At 45.1% G+C, this 21,940-nt stretch overlaps 1 protein-coding gene across 3 annotated transcripts in view; it reads left to right on the top strand.

Moving 5' to 3' along the window:
• LOC109891900 (junction plakoglobin-like) overlaps positions 1 to 21,940 on the top strand; it is a 64,000-nt gene that overhangs the window by 36,703 nt on the left and 5,357 nt on the right. For all 3 annotated transcript variants that reach the window (XM_031827232.1, XM_031827234.1, XM_031827233.1), the window contains exons 2-13: positions 3,819 to 3,873; positions 4,452 to 4,616; positions 5,059 to 5,312; positions 9,309 to 9,547; positions 10,793 to 10,994; positions 11,582 to 11,726; positions 11,862 to 11,965; positions 12,633 to 12,971; positions 17,127 to 17,279; positions 18,331 to 18,450; positions 18,633 to 18,783; positions 21,287 to 21,408. In XM_031827232.1, the coding sequence (XP_031683092.1) occupies positions 3,858 to 3,873; positions 4,452 to 4,616; positions 5,059 to 5,312; positions 9,309 to 9,547; positions 10,793 to 10,994; positions 11,582 to 11,726; positions 11,862 to 11,965; positions 12,633 to 12,971; positions 17,127 to 17,279; positions 18,331 to 18,450; positions 18,633 to 18,783; positions 21,287 to 21,408 (2,010 nt within the window). In that variant the 5' untranslated portion in view covers positions 3,819 to 3,857. The remainder of the gene's footprint in view (positions 1 to 3,818; positions 3,874 to 4,451; positions 4,617 to 5,058; positions 5,313 to 9,308; positions 9,548 to 10,792; positions 10,995 to 11,581; positions 11,727 to 11,861; positions 11,966 to 12,632; positions 12,972 to 17,126; positions 17,280 to 18,330; positions 18,451 to 18,632; positions 18,784 to 21,286; positions 21,409 to 21,940) is intronic.

The raw sequence follows: 21,940 nt of genomic DNA, 5'->3' as shown, positions 1-21,940 counted from the left end.
TCAAGAGTGGGGCAACTAAATTGTTTTCCTACTAGGTGTGGGGGGGGGGGGGGGGGCGGCAACACATTTTCACTTAGGGCCCACAAAATGGTAGGGTCGGCGCTGGGGATCAACAACAATAGAAATAGAATTAACAACAGCAACAGCAGAAGCTTTTCACCGCTCTGAGATCAGTAGCACAGCATGTGGGGAAGGAAAGTTGGGAACACTGGCTGGGTTTGTAATTGGAGGCTGACCGGGGGGGAGTGACAGTGTCATCAGATCCGCTCCAGGAGTTTGGCAAACACGGTGTATCTGCAGCCGACTGTGATGCCAAATAAACGGCCGCATCTGCACGGCCCGGTGTGTATGCGGTTAGAGAGAGAGAGAACGAGAGCGCAAAAGAACGAGAGAGAGAGCGAGAGAGACTGTCATCTCATTATCAGATCCTGGAGATGAGTCAGCCATGGAGAGACGGGATGAACGTTGACCTTGTCTACACACACACACACACACACACACATCCACAGTGAAGTATAACTACCCAGGACCCGTGAGTCAGCCGTCAATACATTTGTGTGTCATCAACATCAATACGTCTTACACACATGCAAACACATCACATGCGCTCTGTTGACCTGCAACCTACAAACGCACACACAAACGCACACTGCCAAACTTGCACAGACCCTTAAGGTCGAATAGAAGAGGGTAGATCTGCTGGTGTAGCGTTGTACAGCTGTGCGTCGTCCAAAAACATCCTCCCTGCGCCTCAGATCCCTGGCAACAGCAGCCTTGATGTACTGTGTGTGTGAGTGAAAGAGAGAAGTGTATAACAAGAGATGAATACAAGAGAGAAGTAGAAACATACAGGGAGCGAAGCCAATAGTTATTGATACAGCAAGCGGGGGACTTGTAAAGGTGAAAGAAAGAATGGGATGGAAAGAAAAGGAAGGAGAAAAAGAGACTACGTGAATATAAACCATGACCTTCACTGGGACAATGGACAGAAAACAGGAATTTCCCCTCTTCTGCTCTTTCCTGCCCAGGTTATTTCTGGCCTTGACCTATGGGGATACACGTCTATACACACACACACACACACACTTAATACTCTTCAAAACAACTGACCGAGATTAAACCCAGCAGTATGTGGTGTGTATAGCCTACTTTAAGTAGTATCACAGTTGTATTCTAATGTAAATCACAGAGCAGGGGCAACAGACAAGGTTTTTCCCTTTGAACCAACCGAAGCCTTCAGATAAACTGAATGAACAAACAGACCGTATTCGTTAATGAAGAAGAGTAATATCTAAGAGTAATATGCTAACTGTGTATTATTTCATTATGTCAAGGCAGTTCTGTAAAAATACATTTTGAATTCCACCACGTTTTTAAGTGCTTTTTAACGAACTAAATACCATCCCTGGCCACCGTTAGCTGTGTGTGTGTGTCTGTGTGTGTGTGTGTGTGTGTGTGTGTGTGTGTGTCGATATGAGACCCTCCATGGCCAGTTTGATTAATGACTTGAGGAAAACAGGCTGTGTGGCATCATAACAACAACAATTAAAAAAGCAATTTCCCAGAAGCCTTGTGTGTCCCCAAGCGACAGTGAGAGAGTGGTGGAGTTGGTTTTTATCTTTTCCAGAATAAACGGAGCGAGAGGGGGGGGGGACAGAGAGAGAGAGACTTTAGAGAAGAACAGTGGTTTGGAAAGAGGAAAAAGAGAAAAAGCATTTGGTGGAAAAGCAATTTTTTGTACAGAGGGTTGAAGGAACGATTGAGAAAATACAACATAGAGAGTTTAATGGTGTAGCTAAAAATGAGCAAAGAGATTAGGTGTCCATGGAGAGAGAGAACTGGAGGGATGGATAGAATGAGAGATGGGGGAAAAAGAGGTTGCGAGAAAAAGGCGTGTCTGTGGAGATTACAGAAACAAACTTAAGAATGACAGGAAAAACGGCTTCTGCCAGAAACACCCTTGTGCTAAAGAGAATTGTCAGTTTGTCTTTTAGACAGTGGAGGTTTCTAAATGTTTCATATCGAGTCCTCACATTCAGGTTTTTCCTCTCAAGGTGCTGCTGAGGTAAACATTGAACGGTAAACTTGAGCGAATGGCTCTCTGAAAGCCCGTTATGACAGTCCAGAAGTCCAAATCTGCTTTTTTTATGAGTTATGCTTCTGTTTTCATGTCACCCTGCTATTTTGTGTCAGACAGACAGGCTTCATTGTCTCGTAAGTGGGGGTGCGGATCGAGGCCCTCACTCAGTAGCATTGGCTCTATGGGAGATTGTGTGGTTGGTGTGGAAACTGGAGGTCTTTCATCTACCTGTCAGTCACGCGGAACACTTCATTACGTCGTGAAGGGGGTGATGATGAAATGTATGAGCCGTTTTCCATGCCTGGAGAAAAGCAGTTACGCTTTGCTCATTTGTTTTGTTCACCGTCTGCCTTCCAGTCAGTTTAAGCTCAGTTAAAGAGTCGTATTTGTCATCATTTCTTAGCTAGTTCTCATTCGGTATGGAGAAAATGTGGTTTATATATATAGGCTAGCATATTGAGTTTTAGATATCTCGCTTTGAACAAGATCAGCATCAGATACATGGACAGTGGACATACACACACACACACACACACACACACTCATATTGCGCTCCACACAACCACACATTCCAAGTAGCCTAGATCACTCATCATGTATTTATCACTTTGTTTTATGTGCTGCTCAGTAAGTGGTTAGCAAATAGATCTGAGCTATATGGCAGAATGGCCAATTCAGACATGGATTAGCCCAGAGGAGAGCAACAAAATAAAGATTTCCCTCCCAAAATTAGGGTCAATAATTGATTTAGCTCCTTCCAGCAAGTACTTTGCAGCTATTTACGTCAGCAACAAACACGCAGAAAACCTCTCTGTTGTCTCCTGGGGAGTATTTGTCACAAACAGCAGGGGACAATGCTCTTTCCCATAATGCATTTGGATTATTTCTCTGCAATACCACCGCCACCCTCCTCCCTCTGTCACTCATCTCCACCATTGGCCTAATTATAGTCATGAATTAAGCATTGTTTGGCAAACGGAAAGTAGAACCCTTTTCAGGGCGAGACGCTCACCACTTCTTAAATGTCACCGTCTCTCCCCCCCCGTCTCGTCCCCCCCTGCAGTAGTTTGGGTCGGGCTGTACCGTAGGGATGGGATAGAGAGTCTGTCCCATTTACGCCACTCTCAGTCCTTACTGTCGTGCTGCACAAACCCAGTTCGATTTTATGGGGACACTTAATATTATATCGACATTACTGTGACATTTTACATCATTTGGAGTGTCATAGTTTAGTTGTGTCTCACTTTCATGTAAGCATTGGGCAAACAAATAAACAGCCAAAGGTGTTTTTAGAACTCTTCGGTTGTTACCAAGCGGATCATATTCTAGTTAGGTATACAATGAGTTAATACAGTAGATGCTCCATTGTTCTTCCTTGAGTTATCCCGCAGGAATAAGGGCATTGTAATGTATAGTTGCTCTGGATGCATTTGTTTTAGTTTTTTTCCTTCAGATTTATTAGCTCTCTGATGGTCGTTTTTCCCATGCATGTCATTTAGCAGACGCTCTTATCCAGAGCGGCTTACAGTAGTGACTTCATACATTTTCGTATTTATTCGTATCGGTCCCCCAGGAAGAGTAGCTGTTGCTTTTGCAGCGGCTAATGGGGATCCTAATGAATACTAAAATACCAACCCACAACGCCGGCGCTGCAAGGGCCATGCTCGACCAACTGCGCCACACAGGACCATGATTCATGGCCTAATGTTCTCTCTTTCTATTTTTTCCTCTCTTCCAGAAAGTTCTTTCCAAAGGCCAGTTTTGAGACTGGACAGTGATGATGTCCATGCAAAGTAAGTATTTTGTTGAAGACTCGCTGGCATCGTTTAATCTGCAAAGAACCATCCTTGATGAGCCAAAGTTTGGAGCACGGTGCTGCTGTACCCTAGAAACACACTGGCAACCATCCGCGGAGTGGCTGAGCATAAATATAGTGTCTTGGGGGAAACAACAGACCACTGGCTCTCAGTCAATCAATCACACTATTTCTATGGCCCGTTTTACGTATCCACCCTGTCACAAGGTTAATCCAGGGTCTAGGATTGGGAAAAGTGATAATTAGACGCTATGTCACTCTTCCAACCTGTCCCCTCTCTCTCTGCTCTCTCTCTCCCTCTCTCTACCTACCTACCTCTCTCTCTCTCTCTACCTCTTTCTACCTACCTACCTCTCTCTCTCTCTCTCTCTCTCTCTCTCTCTCTGTCTACCTCTCTCTACCTACCTACCTCGCTCTCTCTCTCTCTACCTACCTACCTCTCTCTCTCTCTCTCTCTCTCTACCTCTCTCTACCTACCTACCTCTCTCTCTCTCTCTCTCTCTCTACCTCTCTCTACCTACCTACCTCTCTCTCTCTCTCTCCCTCTCCTCCCAGTGAACGAGACAGAGGGCTCGGTGAAGGTGGCCGAGTGGCAGCAGACATACTACGCCCACGACTCCGGCATCCAATCAGGCGCCACCACCGTGCGAGATGACGAGGGCACAGAGTACAGCGCCAAGAAGTATGCCGTCACCACCACGTTGGTGGAAAACCCTACAGGTATAAGTTCTCTCTATCTCTCTCTCTCCCTTTCTCTAATTTTCCCACTTCCCCCTCTCTCTTCCCAACCCCCCCTTTCTCTCTCATTCCATTGTTCCCTCTCGCTCTACTTCTCTTTCAGTCTCTCTACATCTCCTTCTCTTTCTGTACAAATAGGTCAACACTTACTCATTCAATGTCATAATCATGCTGTGATTCACTCACTCGCTCATAGGCGATTACATACGTACACGGGCCAGTTTGGACTGGCTTCATGTCTTAAAATAGGCATGGTTCTTCTGAAAAACTAGGGACTCACTGACTAGGGGCTAGAACCTCTTTCAAAATATCACTAGTTTGAAACACTATCTATGGATAAATCTATCCACGTATCCGTTGATCTCCCTCTCTCCTCCCTCTCTCCTCCCTCTCTCATCCTTCTCTCATCCCTCTCTACCTCCAGAGGTGGAGGCCCAGTACACCCTGACGCGGGCCCAGCGGGTGAGAGCGGCCATGTTCCCAGAGACCCTGGTGGAGGGCGAGGCGGTGCTGTCCACTCAGACTGACCCGGGTCAGCAGACCAACGTACAGCGGCTAGCTGAGCCCTCGCAGCTCCTCAAGACCGCCATCGTCCACCTCATTAACTACCAGGATGACGCCGAGCTGGCCACTCGCGCCGTGCCCGAGCTCACCAAGCTGCTGGCCGACGATGATGCGGTAACTAACATCGAAGAGTTTTTAAAAAATTAACTTTGTTATAAATCCCATTTTCGCAAAGCACAGTCGTTAACACATGAATGCATTAAGCAACACTATATCCAACGTGCTCCTATTAAAAACAATCTGAACCTTCAATCAATATTAAGAGGTTAGTGATGCAGCTAATTAGACGTGGAAAAAGTACTCAAGTAAAATTTTCTATTAAGATATCTTGATAGAAAATGACTCAAGTAAAAGTGAAAGTCACCCAGTCAAATACTACTTGAGTAAAAGTCTAAAAAAAGACACGTATTTGGTTTTAAATATACTTAAGTATCAAAAGTAAATGTAGTTGATAAAATGTAAGTCAAGGGTCACACTCCAACAATCAGACATAATTTACAAACAAAACATGTGTGTTTAGTGAGTCCGCCAGATCAGAGACAGTAGCGATGACCAGGGATGTTCTCTTGATACGTGTGCAAATTGGACCATTTCCTGGGAAAATGTATGGAGTAAAAAGTATCTAATTTTATTTAGGAATGTAGTGAAGTAAAATAAAAAGTTGTCAAAAATATAAATAGTAAAGTAGATACCCCCAAAAACTACTTAAGCAGTACTTTAAAGTATTTTATACCACTGCAGCTAATCAAATTGAAAATATGGCCTTTGATTTCTAGATTAAAGACCTTCCAATGGATGACCTTGTGTCCCCCCCCTCCCTCCCTCCCTCCCCCCTCCCTGCCTGCTGGGAGCAATCTTTGATCAAACTCAATTACACTGTTTAAACAAATAGGCTGATTTGGAAATGATTCATCCAGTAACTATTGTAAGAGAAAAGTGTGTACTGTGTACAGCGCCTTCAGAAAGTATTCAAACCCCATTTACTTAAAATGGATTCAATTGCAACGTTTTGTAATGTCAGTGGAATTATGTTTTTAGAAATGTGTACAAACTAATTTAAAAAATGAAAATCGGAAACGTCTTAAATCAATGAAGTATTCAACCACTCAGTTAAGGCAAGCCTAAATCAATTCTGTAGTGAAACGTTGCCTAACAACTCACGTAAGTTGCATGGACTCACTCCGTGTGCAATAATCGTGTTGATCATGATTTGTGAATGACTACCTCATCTCTGTACCCCACATATACAATTATCTGTAAGGTCCCTTAGTAGAGCAGTTGAATTTCAAACACAAGATTCGACCACTGATCACTCCACCCATCAACCACTGAGGAGCATGCTCTCGCAGCCCCGGACAGGTGATATTCTGCCCAAACGCTATACACCATTGGCTTTCAAACCTTGTTCCTGCAGCTACCCAGTGCTTAATTTGGGAAACCAAGTGAAATCTGTTCCGGAACATCAATAGTAACATGTTTTCGCAAACAAAACATATTTCACTAAACTGTTGACAGCCCGTCTGCGCGCTCAGGAAAGGTATAAAGGAGAGAGTGGAGGAGATGGAAATGCATGATGGTGAGATATTCTGTATAGCTGAAGGTAATGTGACTCTCAATTAATTATGCAAATATATTTTTTTAAATCCCTATTAGTAGGCTATTCAAAATCAGGCTAAGTGTAAACCGCCCTGCACAAACAATGAACCAAGAGCATCACCTAGGGCTGGCTACATGTTCTCTCCCAGACTCATGAATGCAGCATAGCATAAGGTAACCAGTCCACCCAGTATGTACAATAATACGGTCCACACTGAAAGGCGATTATTCTAATTAATTTAATTTTGGAGCATAAGCTAGACCAATTATGTACCAAGACATCTTAAATCAGTGTTTTTTAAATGTTTTTCTGCTATGCATAATGTGCATAGCATGTTGCATGTTTTTTTTTCAGGCTTGGGCTCATAGCCTATGTGTGTTTTGAATGAATCATCACCTTAGAAAGGCTGTCCATTTTGTTGTGTTAGGCCTTTAAACAACATCCACAACAATCATGTTTTACACTGTTTCAACCTGCTGTTGAACTTCTTAGTTCAAATTGATCATCACAGTGAGGTGAGTTTTAAAAGTACGATAGGCCTACTGTTTTGATGATAAGTGTTTGATGTGCTTTTCGAAGCACTTTCATGGGTGTCAGAGTGGTTAGAGGGACAATGGAGCCCTGAGTACCAGGCCATTAGGACCTGATGGTAGATGGCAAAATTGGGTACTACCAAAGCATGTTCAGAGTGCATAAAAGGAGATCAATGTGACTCAACAGTCACATTGAATTTTACTGTGGTCTTGACTCATGACTGCCTGTGTGGTGGTAATATGGTCACTGCAACAGCCCAAGTCCTTCCTAGCTCAGTTGTCAGAGAGGAAGGACACCACTCAGGGATTTCACAATGAGGCCAATGGTGGTTTAATGACTGTGATAAACGAAAACTGAGGATGGATCAACAACATTGTAGTTACTCCACAATACTAACCTAATTGACAAAGTGAAAAGAAGGAAGCCTGTACAGAATACAAGTATTCCAAAACATACATCATGTTTGCAACAAGGGAATTAAAGTAATACTGCAAAAAATGTGTCAACGCAATTCACTTTTTGTCCTGAATACAAAGTGTTATGTTTGGGGCAAATCCTATACAACACATTACTGAGTACCAATCTCCATATTTTCAAGCATAGTGGTGGCTGCATCATGTTATGGGTATGCTTGTAATCGTTTAGGACTGGGGAGTTTTTCAGGATAAAAAATAAACGGAATGTCGCTAGGCACAGGCAAAATCCTAGAGGAAAACCTGGTTCAGTCTGCCTTCCACCAGACACTGAGAGATGAATTCACAGTTCAGCAGGACAATAACCTAAAACACAAGGCCAAATCTACACTGCAGTTTCTTACCAAGAAGACAGTGAATGTTCCTGAGTAGCCGAGTTGCAGTTTTGACTTAAATCTACTTGAAAATCTATGGCTAGACCTGAAAATGGTTGTCTAGCAATGATCAACAACCAATTTCACAGAGCTTGAATCATTTTGAAAAGAATAATGGGCAAATGTTACACATTCCAGGTGTTGAAAGCTCTTAGAGACTTACCCAGAACGACTCAAAGCTGTAATCGCTCCCAAGGGTCTAGAAAGTATGTAAATTAGATAAATGTGCAAACCTTTCTAAAAACATGTTTTGTGTGTAGCTCGGTGATAAAAATGTTTCTATTTAATCACTGTTTATTTCAGGCCATAACACAACACAATGTGGAATAAGGAATGTGGAATAATAACTGGTATGAATACCTTCTGAAGGCACTGTGTCTCTTGTACTATAGAAGTACTATTATGTCCTCAATAGTGACATTGACTCTGTCACTGTTGTGTGCTGTCCCTCCTCACACTTGAGCACCGTCCTGCTGACTAGCATTGATCCAGTTCCATGCTTGCCTAGCTCCTTGTCAAGTGTCAGTTGTGCAGAGGTGAGGACGGAGTCAGGCGCAGGACACAGAACTGAGTAAAATAACGTACTTTACTCTGAAAAACAAAACCAGCCAATAAATCCACGCAGGGAATAACACTCTCCAACACAAAAGACTAACACAAAACCAGGAACAATCACGCACAAAACGTAATGAGAACCAGAGGGTTAAATAGGGAAATAATAGTAACGTAATGGGAACCAGGTGTGTATAATCAAGACATAACAAATGGAAACAGAAACGTGGATCGGTGGCAGCTAGAAAGCCGGTGATGACGATCGCCGAACACCGCCCGAACAAGGAGAGGCACCAACTTCGGCGGAAGTCGTGACACTCCTAGCTCTCTGTGGCTCTGGCTGTGCTTGTCAAGGTCGTGACTGAGCCCATTAGATTGGACACAGATTAGGACTATTAGGACAGATTAGGTCATTGTTATCAATGACCATGTTCGGTGTACCAACGAATTACCGAAGGGCAACGTTTAAAAAAAGCCATAATCCTAAAGAAATGTGCAGACCTAATAATGGGTCCCAACCCAATGCCACCATTTTGCATGCGCAGAAATGGACAAATATGCAACGTCTCATTCCCCACAGGTGGTGGTCAACAAGGCGGCCATGATCGTGAACCAGCTGACACGGAAAGAGGCGTCTCGCCGGGTGCTGATGCAGTCCCCCCAGATGGTGGCGGCGGTGGTGCGGGCCATGCAGAACACGGGAGACATGGAGACAGCCCGTTGTGCCGCCAGCGTCCTCCACAGCCTGTCCCACCAGAGAGAGGGCCTGCTCGCCATCTTCAAGTCCGGGGGCATCCCCGCCCTGGTCCGCATGCTCAGGTAGGAGAGGAGGGAGGGATTAGTGGGTGGATGGATGGATGTTGAGGGGTAGATGAGAGATGGAGGGAGGGAAGTGTCGACAGATGTTTGGATAGATTGTTGGTAAATGGTTTGATGTGAAGGAGTAGGTATGGATCAGTGGATAGAAGGATCGGTAGATGTTTGAATACTTGTATGGTTAAAGTGGAGAATGGACTGGTTGGGGTGAATAGACATGGATGGATGGATGGATGGATGGATGGATGGATGGATGGATGGATGGATGGATGTATTTATATTTTTATAGGCATTGTAGGTTGGTGGTTTGATGGGGAGTGAATTAGTGAAAGAAAGAGAGAGAAAAAGCAAGGGGGTGAAAGAGAGAAAAATAGATAGGGTAGAATTCAGAATTGCAAGGTAGAATTCAGTGTTAGAAATAAAGGGATTTAGGCACACACTGTTCTGGCCTGTCTCTGCATCTGCAGTTGTGTACGTGCTGTGTGTGCTCATTTGTGTGTGCGTGTGTGTGTGGTGTGTGTGTATGCAAGCATGGGCGTGTGTAAGTGTGTGTGTGTGTGTGTGTGTGTGTGTGTGTATGTGTGTGTGTGTGTGTGTGTGTGTGTGTGTGTGTGTGTGTGCGTGCGTGCGTGCGTGCGTACATGCTTATGTGTGTGTATCCAATCCACCATGTCCACTACTGCCTGAAGGCTAAGATATTAGCATATCACATTATTACCCATCAGAAATGAGGTGTCATCCTGTGCTCATTAACTTGGCCAAACTGGTTTGCACATCATTTCAACCTGACCACCAGGCTCATTTTAAACTCACGATAAGTGGTGGCCATTTTACATAGTCATTTCTCAGGCAGAGAGTCCCTTTATCTCTGTTCACACAGTATAAACCCTGTATAACAGTCTAGGGGGCATCAGACAGAAACTAAATTAAGACATTTAATTAATTCAGAAACAAAATTCACATAAATACAAATGGAAAGACCTCCCTGTACAAGACTGTCAAATAGGGACTTAGATGCAGATTCATGAAAGAGAAATGTGTTTTTTTTATGATACAAAGAGCAGCAAGGGCAAATTTTAATTTTAAAAAACAAATTAAAGCAGATGAAATTCAGAGGGAACTAATTGGGAAAAGAAAGGTCATGCTAATTTCTCTCATACCTCCCTCTCTTCATCTGGTCTCTGCCTCTCTATTTCCCTCCCTCTCCCTGCTTCCCTCCCCTCCCCCTCCCCTTTCCTCTTCCCTCAGTTCTCCCATGGAGTCAGTGCTGTTCTATGCCATCACCACCCTCCACAACCTGCTACTGCACCAGGAGGGAGCCAAGATGGCGGTGCGCCTGGCCGACGGCCTGCAGAGGATGGTGCCCCTGCTGAAAAAGAGCAACCCCAAGTTCCTGGCCATCACCACTGACTGCCTGCAGCTGCTCTCCTATGGAAACCAGGAGAGCAAGGTGCGTGGTGGGGGGTGGGGGGGGGTGGGGGTCTTTTGCGTGTATGCATGGGGATCATCATATTTGGCATAGTGGTATTGGCACAGTGTGTGTGTGTGTGTGTGTTTTGGCGTGTATGTGTGTGGATAATGCTTGAGACATCATATTTGGCATAGTGGTATTGGCACGGACTACCTGCATCTCTTCACTGCAGTTGGGGGAGAGTGTGCGTGTGTGTGTGCGTGTGTGTGTGCGTGTGTGTGTGTGTGTGTGTGTGCATGAACACAGACACGTACACTGTACATGGCCTTACCACTGGCTACCTTCAGCTGCATTGCTACAGAGTTTGGACATTACATTACATTGCATTATGAATTGTCTCAAATATGATTGTTAGAATAATAATACTAGTGTCTTTAATACCCTGTATTACATCAGTAATATGCTGAATATTAAGTGAATATAATTCAATCAAATACACATACTGCTATTATTATTCAAACAATCATATTTGAGACAATTCATATTGCAATGTAATGCAATGTCCAAACTCTGTAACGATATTTCATTGTATATGACAGTGCTTTTTTCATTGTTATTCCTCTCAGCTTATCATCCTAGCCAATGGGGGCCCTGAGGGGCTGGTCTTCATCATGAGGAACTATAATTATGAGAAACTGCTGTGGACCACCAGCCGTGTGCTCAAAGTTCTCTCAGTGTGCCCTAGCAACAAGCCCGCCATAGTGGAAGCTGGTGAGTGTGTGTGTTTTTGGGGTGGGTGTGTGTGTTATGTGTGTGTCTGTACGTATGTGTGTGTCTGTGTGTGTGTGTGTTGTCTCATCCTATCCATAAAGGAGTCATCTTTAACCTCCTCTTTCATCCTTCCAGGGGGCATGCAGGCCCTGGGACAGCACCTGACTGGCTCCAGCCAGCGCCTCACACAGAACTGCCTCTGGACCCTGAGGAACCTGTCTGATGCTGCCACTAAACAGGTCAGGAAACCACAGAGTCCATTTTGAATCAGCATAGACCGTACCATAGACTAATACAGAGAGTCTATAAAGACCAATGACTGTATATACAGTATGAATGAACAAAGTCATCGATCACGTGACACCCTTTATTCCTATGTGAAGACTCCGTATTGCATTGAAGCCAAATGAAGTTGGTTAAGATGGCGTCTTACGGGGACGTACCATGCACAGTTTGAGCTCCTCCAGGAAGTGACGTTGCAGGCAAGCTCAGTGCTGCCCCATTTCATTGAGTAACTCCAGTTGAAAGCCGACCAGGGTACTGCTGGCTGCCATTCACAACTAAACCATCCGTATAACTTCTTCTGTGTGCGATTTTAAGATAATTGGTACAAGGACATAAATCTGGTATATTGGAAAGGCCATGATTGTCATCAAAAATGTGAAGATTGACAATGTGGAGGGTCATTTTTCCATCCACTATAATGGGAGATCCTGTTTTCTGCTAACAGTCCCGTGGTCGGACTTGAAATTCTTTGGTTTCAAAGAATTCTCCCCTGATGAAGACGGTACCATCGAGTTCTACAGAGACAGTAACATAGTTGGAGTTCTACAGTAAAACATATAATGAACAAACAAAGGACGGACAAATGAAGAATTCTCGACCTGCCTCTCTCTCTGTCTGTAGGAGGGTCTGGACGGCCTGCTGCAGGTGTTAGTGGGACAGCTGGGTTCGGACGACGTCAACATGCTGACGTGCGCCACGGGGATCCTGTCCAACCTCACCTGCAACAACTCCCGCAACAAGACCCTGGTCACGCAGTGCGGCGGCGTCGAGGCGCTCATCCACGCCGTGCTGCGGGCAGGAGAAAAGGAGGATGTGGCTGAGCCCGCCGTCTGTGCCCTGCGCCACCTGACGTCACGCCACCAGGACGCTGAGCTGGCCCAGAATGCTGTGCGGCTGCATTATGGTATTCCTGCCATTGTCAAGCTGCTGGGGCAGCCCCACTACTGGCCTGTGGTGAAGGTGAGGGGGGAGATAGTTTGTTGGGGAGGGGATGGGAGTGGGGAAGAGGTGAGAAAAAGGTATACTGTGCTTGTTTTGTCTGTCTCGTTGTTTTGTCTGTCTCGTTGTTTTGTCTGTCTCGTTGTTTTGTCTGGCAGGTAGCTCCATTACTGAACTTTGGTTAAGTTGTAGGTGAAGGGTGAAAGATCAGAGAGTGAAGTTTGCAGGCTGGTTGTGGTTGTTTTGACTGACCAGTTGATCTTTTTTTTTATTGTTTTGTCTGGCTTGAGTGTTTGGTTGTTTTGTTTGGCTGTCTGTTTTGTCTTTGTGATTGTTTTGTTTACCTAAATAACCGGTTGTGGTACATCCATTTATTTATGTGTCTATATCCAGCAGCTGCAGTCAGATTTGAATGATTCCTAATTTAACGGGTGCTTGAGTGAGGTTAAAATCATTACATACAGCCACCACTCATTGTCCCCTTCTTTGCAATGTGTGATGCACTGTACATATTAATATATATATATATATATTTTTTTTTACTTGAATTGGAAACAACATGGCTGTACTATTTAGGGCTCTATTTCATTTGCATTGCGGAAGTTCAGGTTTACAGCGTTATTGAATGCTCCCGCTTTAGTGGAGACTTTATTCATAGTAAACACTTCATATGTCGGTCCAATCGGAAATGACCTTCACATTTCTATTGTGGAATCTGTAACGCTTCAGCGACACATATTGAATAGAGCCCTTCATTTAGTTGGAACTGTTGTTTGAAGATTGTCGTACTTAAATAAAGGATTACTTTTAAATGAAAGCAGGTCAGAGGGGATGTTTTGGAGAAAGTGGGAACTGCATATGGGAAGAAGTTGTCCACTATGCGAGATGTAGTGCAGGCAGGGTACTGGGCTGTACCCTGTGGCAGGGCACAGGACGTGCTTCCCATAATCCCGCTGGGTTGCTCTGGAGACCATTCGGCTGCCTCAGACAACACCCGCTGGCTCCCACTGTCCCCTCTCTAGCTTTTTGTTTTTGTTTTGGAGAAAACGAGGGAGGGAGGGAGTGAGAGAAAATACACAAAGATTAAGTCAAATAGAAATGGCTAATTTGGGTGAGAGAGAGAGAGAAGGGGCTGCTCACAGGCAGTAAGTGTAGCATGCTTCACACAACAACGTCACGGTGGAACAATGATAACATCGTCTGGGATTTGCAAGGCCTTCGATGTCATTCTTTATCAATGAAAACAAGATTGGTTGGATTTTTCTCTGAATCCAGTGGCTACCTTGTAAATTCATATCAATGTGTTATTGTTGTCTGTTTCATCAGGGAATAGTGCACACCCATCTTTGACAGCAGGTGGATTTAAGGATAGCAAGAGAGTTAAATGCTCAACTTGCCAGAATAACCACTCTCACAACGAAATAAATCAAGCTAAAATGTCAGCCGAGTATGAGGGTAAACCAACGTCTAACATTATTAGCTATGCTGTTGATATAGAGTAGATATAGTAAAATGATAGTAGGCATAATAGTAATATCAATAGTAATACAGTATAGCAGTAGTTGGATACTAGTAATATCAGTGGTACGTTATCATTGTTTTAATGCCATCTTTACTTTATGAGTGGTAGTTTTCCTCTCTTGTGATCTCGACAGTCAACTAGTATGATAAGGAAGGTTACGTTCCCTTCCCCCTCCAACCCTGCGCTGCAGTCTCTGATCTCCTCTGATTCGCTCCCAGCAAGCAGCGTCCGTGAAGCACGCTTGAGTTCATGCCAATCGGATCAGAACACTTCAATGGTCAAGGGTATGTGTGTGTCCTGCTGTCCTGCTCTGTCGTACCCATGGGCACTGGTCCACAAGAATGGCCCTTTATTTTTACCCCGATGTGCACTAGCCTCTCTGTGTGTCGTGTTTGTGTCCCAATAGTCCATCTGCGTTCTTTCCTTGTGTCCTTTCCCTCAATTCTGATCTGAAAGTATTTGATGAGGGAGTGAAGGCAGTGTGGTAGGCACCTATCTAGTGTTTTCACCTGCCATTGGTCTTAAAGGACAGAGGAAAGTCATCCATTTAAGAGTATTTGTACCTGCTTTGTGTGTGCGTGAAGGCCTATGCATGTGCACTTGGCAAGTGGCCATGCGTGACTTCACGACTCCAGTGACACATGTCCCCCATCTGTAGCAGCAGGTAAACATTGACATCTCTCATTCTCTACTTCAACTGACAGAAAGATGTTTGGGTTTTCTAAGGCCTATTGGCAGCTAGCTATCCATGTATTGGCAGCCAGCTATCCATGTATTGGCAGCTAGCTATCCATGTATTGGCAGCCAGCTATCCATGTATTGGCAGCTAGCTATCCATGTATTGGCAGCTAGCTATCCATGTATTGGCAGCTAGCTATCCATGTATTGGCAGCTAGCTATCCATGTATTGGCAGCCAGCTATCCATGTATTGGCAGCTAGCTATCCATGTATTGGCAGCCAGCTATCCATGTATTGGCAGCTAGCTATCCATGTATTGGCAGCTAGCTATCCATGTATTGGCAGCCAGCTATCCATGTATTGGCAGCTAACTATCCATGTATTGGCAGACAGCTATCCATGTATTGGCAGCCAGCTATCCATGTATTGGCAGCCAGCTATCCATGTATTGGCAGCTAGCTATCCATGTATTGGCAGCCAGCTATCCATGTATTGGCAGCCAGCTATCCATGTATTGGCAGCCAGCTATCCATGTATTGGCAGCCAGCTATCCATGTATTGGCAGCTAGCTATCCATGTATTGGCAGCCAGCTATCCATGTATTGGCAGCCAGCTATCCATGTATTGGCAGCCAGCTATCCATGTATTGGCAGCTAGCTATCCATGTATTGGCAGCCAGCTATCCATGTATTGGCAGCCAGCTATCCATGTATTGGAAGCTTGTTGCTGATTACTTGAACATGTATACAATACTTCCCATTTAGGGGCTATTAGGCTTTCTGAGTTCATTATCTCTGATTCACTTTTATATAGTCCCCCCCCCCACACACACACAAACACTGCTCTCTCCCTCACACACACATACCTCCTCTATCTCTGCGTCCTTCTGCTCTACGTCAGCCAAAAGGGTTGTCTGCACCAAGCTGTGCCTAATCACTCATTTACACCTTCTGAATTTAAACCTCATACTGTGTTTGTGTGTGTGTGTGTGTGTGTGTGTGTGTGTGTGTGTGTTCTTGTCTATCCAAACTCATATGAATAAGCAGAGAGAGCCGTATAAATATGTATGCTGGAATGTACACATGTTTATGTTCATATGTGACTGCGTACACATACATGTTCTGTGCACAAGCAGGATCTAATCTTTCATTTACAGGTTGAATTAGCCAATCGCTCCGCCCTCTCCCTTTCTCTCTCTCTGCACGGTGTGGAGGCAGACGCAATGGGCAATGCCTGCATTTTCCTCCTGATCTGCACTCCTCACTGACAGACAGCAGGGGATTTGTGTGTGTGTGTGTGTGTGTGTGTGTGTGTGTGTGTGTGTGTGTGTGTGTGTGTGTGTGTGTGTGTGTGTGTGTGTGTGTGTGTGTGTGTGTGTGTGTGTGTGTGTGTGTGTGTGTGTGTGTGTGTGTGTGTGTGTGTGTGTGTGTGTGTGTGCGTGTGTGGAGGATTAGGCAACCAGACCTCCATCACAGAACACGCCAGTGGAGGATTCTCAATCCAGCCAGAGCTCTTTTAATAAAGGGGATGTTGTTATTTAATGATGTGAAATGAATGAGTTTTTCAAAAGGGGACTATATAAGATGTTATTGGCCCCTGTTGGGGCTAGGGGTCGGGGTATGGGAAATGGGAGGGAACAGGGCAGGGTTATGGTAAGCCAGACCATCATTTCAGGAGATTTCAGGCATCTCACGTTCTGTTAAATGTGATTGCAGTTACATTGCTGCAGCGTGCATCACTTGCACAGTCGCACATATAGGTGTATATCTTAGGGTACGTATGCGTTCTTTCACATGAGCTCCACACTGCAGTGCCAAGTCCTTAATAGATGTGTACTATATGCTTTCATACATGCACTCTCATAATCATGCAGTATATCATGTATTTGTGCATAAGGTGTTGTAGCAGTAACAGAGATAATATTGGTGCTTTTTCCATACATCTACGTTCAACCCGCCCCCTCTCTTTCCCATAGGCCACGGTTGGTCTGATCCGTAACCTGGCGCTGTGCCCAGTCAATCAGGCCCCACTGAGGGATGCTGGAGCCATCCCCCGATTGGTCAACCTGCTGCTGAAGGCTCACCAGGACACCCAGAGACACGCCTCCAGTTCTCAGCAGACGTACCAGGTCAGCCACGACACCATTCAGCACATAAGACTCACTATCACAGGAATGACACTGTCACAATCCACAATGATAGAAGTTATGTCACCTTCACCACAAATATGCAAGTCACTCACAGTTACAGCACATACACAGAGTGAGTCACCGCCGTTGTGACCCACATAACCACGGATGAATCCACTCCATTACTTGCTAGCCATTTCACACAATCACCTCAGCCAAATACAGAATTCAAATACGCTGAAGCCCCCCAAGGCAACATTCTTTCAACACTCTGCACATCAAATCACAAACATTCCAAGGCTGCATTCTCTGTGTTTGAAACAGTTCCTCACACTGTAGAAATAGTAGGTTGTATTTCAGACTCGGTAAAGGGGTGCAATGCGTCACACAGGGGTCCCAGCAGGATAGTCCATGTGGTCACCGCCATGCCCCAGCTCCAGCACACGCCCCCATCCCAGAACTCTCCAACCCAGTGTTGGCCAGTGGCCTATGGGGAGACTCAGTGACAGAGATCCATTTCAGTCCACGGGCCCACTTTGAACTCTGAGCTGCACAACAATATGCACACGTATAAGACAGAGAGCTGTGGTTTGAGGGAAAATAAGAAGTGTGGGCTAAGTTTGTGAGAGACGACCAGGGAGTTTTTCCACTGATTCGTTGTTTGTGAATAGTTTACTTAAACTTGAGGCAGGATACGCACACATACACAACCTCTCAAGTCTGCAACTCATTTTATGCGGTTTTGAAGCCATGGGGAGCTTGGCCAAATTATTTGGGATACAGTGCTCTCTTAGTGTCAAAGTTGTATTGTTAAGATTGTCAAACCTGCTTACATGAAGTAGATCAGACACACACACACACACACACACACACACACACACACACACACACACACACACACACACACACACACACACACACACACACACACACACACACGAGCAATGTTAAATGATGAAAACAAACCCATATATCAACTTATCGTCACAGAGGATTTCACAAAGTCACACACATACACAGTTCCTAACTCTCTTCCCCACTCTCCACTCAGGATGGTGTTCGTATGGAGGAGATAGTGGAGGGCTGTACAGGAGCCCTGCACATCCTGGCTAGAGACCCTGTCAACAGGGGAGAAATCGCCAGCATGCAGACCATCCCACTCTTTGTACAGGTCAAATACATGAATGTCTAATACATCTAACACAACTCTCAGTTGGTGTTGTATGCACTTGTGTGAGAGAGAGAAAGTGGGAAAAATGTGTGAAAATAAGTGAGTGTGTGTACTTGTGAGTTTTTGGTGCATTTTAGCAGATGTGTCTGAGCTCTCCCTCCCCTCTCTCCATCCGTCCGTAGCTGTTGTACTCGTATGTGGAGAACGTGAAGCGTGTGTCTGCGGGGGTGCTGTGTGAGCTGGCCCTGGACAAGCAGTCTGCGGAGATGATCGACGCAGAGGGAGCCTCCGCCCCGCTCATGGAGCTGCTGCACTCCAACAACGAGGGCATCGGTCAGTCTCTTCATAAACAGCAGCTTGCGCTTTAGTGGATTTTAGACAGCTCTCTTTTTTAAACAAACACTTGGGCTTTCAACAAACATTCATATATCTGTTCTTTAAACACAAAGACTTTCAAAACGGTCCCATGTACGGTGCATTCGGAAGGTATTCAGACCCCTTGACTTTTTCCACATTTTGTTACGTTACAGCTTTATTCTGAAATTGATTCTTTTTTTTTAAATTTCCCACATCAATCTACACACAATACTCCCATAATGACAAACTAAAAACAGGTTTTTAGACATTTTTGCAAATGTATTCAAAATAAAAAAACGGAAATATGACATTTACATAAGTATTCAGACCCTTTACTCAGTACTTTGATGAAGCACCTTTGGAAGCGATTCTAGCCTTGAGTCTTCTTGGGTATGACGCTACAAGCTTGGCACACTTGTATTTGGGGAGTTTCTCCCATTCCTCTCTGCAGATCCTCTCAAGCTCTGTCAGGTTGGATGGGGAGTGTCACTGCACAGGTATTTTCAGGTCTCTCCAGAGATGATCGATCAGGTTCAAGTCCGGGCTCTGGCTGAGCACTCAAGGACATTCAGAGACTTGTCCCGAAGTCACTCTTGCATTGTCTTGGCTGTGTGCTTAAGGTTGTCTGGGGTCCTGAGCATTCTGGAGCAGGTTTTCATCAAGGATCTCTCTGTATTTTGCTCCGTTCATCTTTGCCTCGATCCTGACTAGTCTCCTAGTCCCTGCCACTGAAAAACATCCCCACAGCATGATGCTGCCACAAGCATGATGCTTGGCATTCAGGCCAAAGAGTTCAATCTTGGTTTCATCAGACCAGAGAATCTTGTTTCTCATAGTCTGAGAGTCATTATGTGCCTTTTGGAAAACTCTAAGTGGGCTGTAATGTGTATTTTACTGAGGAGTGGCTTCCGTCTGGCCACTCTACCATAAAGGCCTGATTGGTAGAGTGCTGCAGAGATGGTTGTCCTTCTGGAAGGTTCTCCCATCTCCACAGAGAACCTCTAGAGCTCTGTCAGACTGCCCATCGGGTTCTTGGTCACCTCCCTGACCAAGGCCCTTCTCCCCCGATTGCTCAGTTTGGCCGGGCTCTAGGAAGTGTCTTGGTGGATCCAAACTTCTTCCTTTTAAGGATGATGGAGGCCACTGTGTTCTTTGGGACCTTCAATGCTGCAGACATTTTTTTGGTACCCTCAGATTTGTGCCTCAACACAATCCTGTCTCGGAGCTCTACAGACAATTCCTTCGACCTCATGGCTTGGTTTTTGCTCTAACATGCACTGTCAACTGTGGGACCTTAAATAGACAGGTGTGTGTCTTTACAAATTATGTCCAATCAATTGAATTTCCCACAGGTGGACTCCAATCAAGTTGTAGAAACATCTCAAGGATGATCAATGGAAACAGGATGCACCTGAGCTCAATTTCAAGTCACATAGCAAAGGGTCTGAATACTTATGTAAATAAGGTATTTTTGTTTTTTTTCGATTTGTCATCATGGGGTATTGTGTGTAGATTGCTGGGGATTTATTTTTTTAAATCCATATTAGAATAAGGCTGTAATGTAATGACATTTGGAAAAAGTCAAGGGTCTGATTATTTTCCAAAGGCACTGCACATACAAATAGACACACACACACACACACACACACACACACACACACACACACACACACACACACACACACACACACACACACACACACACACACACACACACGTGCCTCTCCTACACTCTTAGAAAGAAAGGTGCTATCTAGAACCTAAAAGGGTTCTTCAGCTGTCCCCATTGGAGAACCCTTTGTAGAACCATTTTTGGTACTAGGTAGAACCCTTTTGGTTCCAGGTAGAACCGTTTTGGGTTCCATGTAGAACCCTTTCCACAGAGGGTTCTACCTGGAACCAAAAAGGGATCTCCAATGGGGACAGCCGAAGAACCCTTTTGGAAACCTTTTTTTAAGAGAGTGTACACACAAACCTCCACACTTTCCCCCCTTCTCTTTCTCTCTCTCTCTCTCACACACACAAGCATATGCACACAGACCACAACCAAATATGATATCTTTCTCTATCTCTCCCTGGGCTCTCTCCATCTTCTTTTAATAATGTGTGCTGACTAATCAAACATGATATCTCTGCCTCCCATCTCTCTTTCCCCATCTTGCTTTCTCAATGTTGTCCTATGTACCCCATTAGCATTTTGGGTACTCATCATAACTGTCATAGCATAGAGGCAATGACAAACAACCTCTTGATATCTCTCCCTCCCTCCCTCCCTCCCTCCCTCCCTCCCTCCCTCCCTCCCTCCCTCCCTCCCTCCCTCCCTCCCTCCCTCCCTCCCTCCCTCCCTCCCTCCCTCCCTCCTCCCTCCCTCCCTCCCTCCCTCCCTCCCTACCTCTCCCTCTTTCCATGTCTCCCCACACCCCTCCTTCCCTCCCTACCTCTCCCTCTTTCCATGTCTCCCCACACCTCTCCCTCACAGCCACCTATGCAGCAGCCGTTCTCTTCCGTATCTCGGAGGACAAGAGTTCTGACTACAGGAAGCGTGTGTCCGTGGAGCTCACCCACTCACTGTTCAAACACGACCCTGCAGCCTGGGAGATGGTAAGCCTCTGCCTCTGACGCCGCCTATAGCCTGGGAGCGATCAGTACAAGGATCAGTCAGTAGTGACTGGCCCTGTTTGAACACCTTTAAGGTTGATCTCAGTTGTCTATAAGGGCTTGACTGGCTTACACCCTTGGATTGCTTTAAACCAATCCAATATTTCTCAGATCAGTCATTGCTTCAGGGGAGAACTGTATCACAATCCAAATGCACACAAGTGGACACGACACAATCGATACCACTCAGTAATCAATCTGTATGTTTACCGTTCATGCTCGCATTACCATAAAAATGAATCCCCAATAACTAACTCTATCTAGTGTTTGTACATCATTTCAAAACCGGCATGCCTAATGCGCTAAGTATCTCTGAGCCCCACACATCGCCACAGGCTTCCAAAGCTCAATGGATAATTACCACCATCGAGGCTCACCGATTGGATTAGTGGCAGATCTGGCATAGGTTTTAATCAATCACATCGAGCTGGTAACCTGCTGACTCATCAGGTTGTCAAGGGGAACAGAGACAGGG

This window comes from Oncorhynchus kisutch, linkage group LG6, assembly GCF_002021735.2.
Source record: "Oncorhynchus kisutch isolate 150728-3 linkage group LG6, Okis_V2, whole genome shotgun sequence".
Taxonomy (NCBI): domain Eukaryota; kingdom Metazoa; phylum Chordata; class Actinopteri; order Salmoniformes; family Salmonidae; genus Oncorhynchus; species Oncorhynchus kisutch.
The sequence above is the reverse complement of the archived record's forward strand: the minus strand, read 5'-3'. Positions and strand labels throughout refer to the sequence as shown.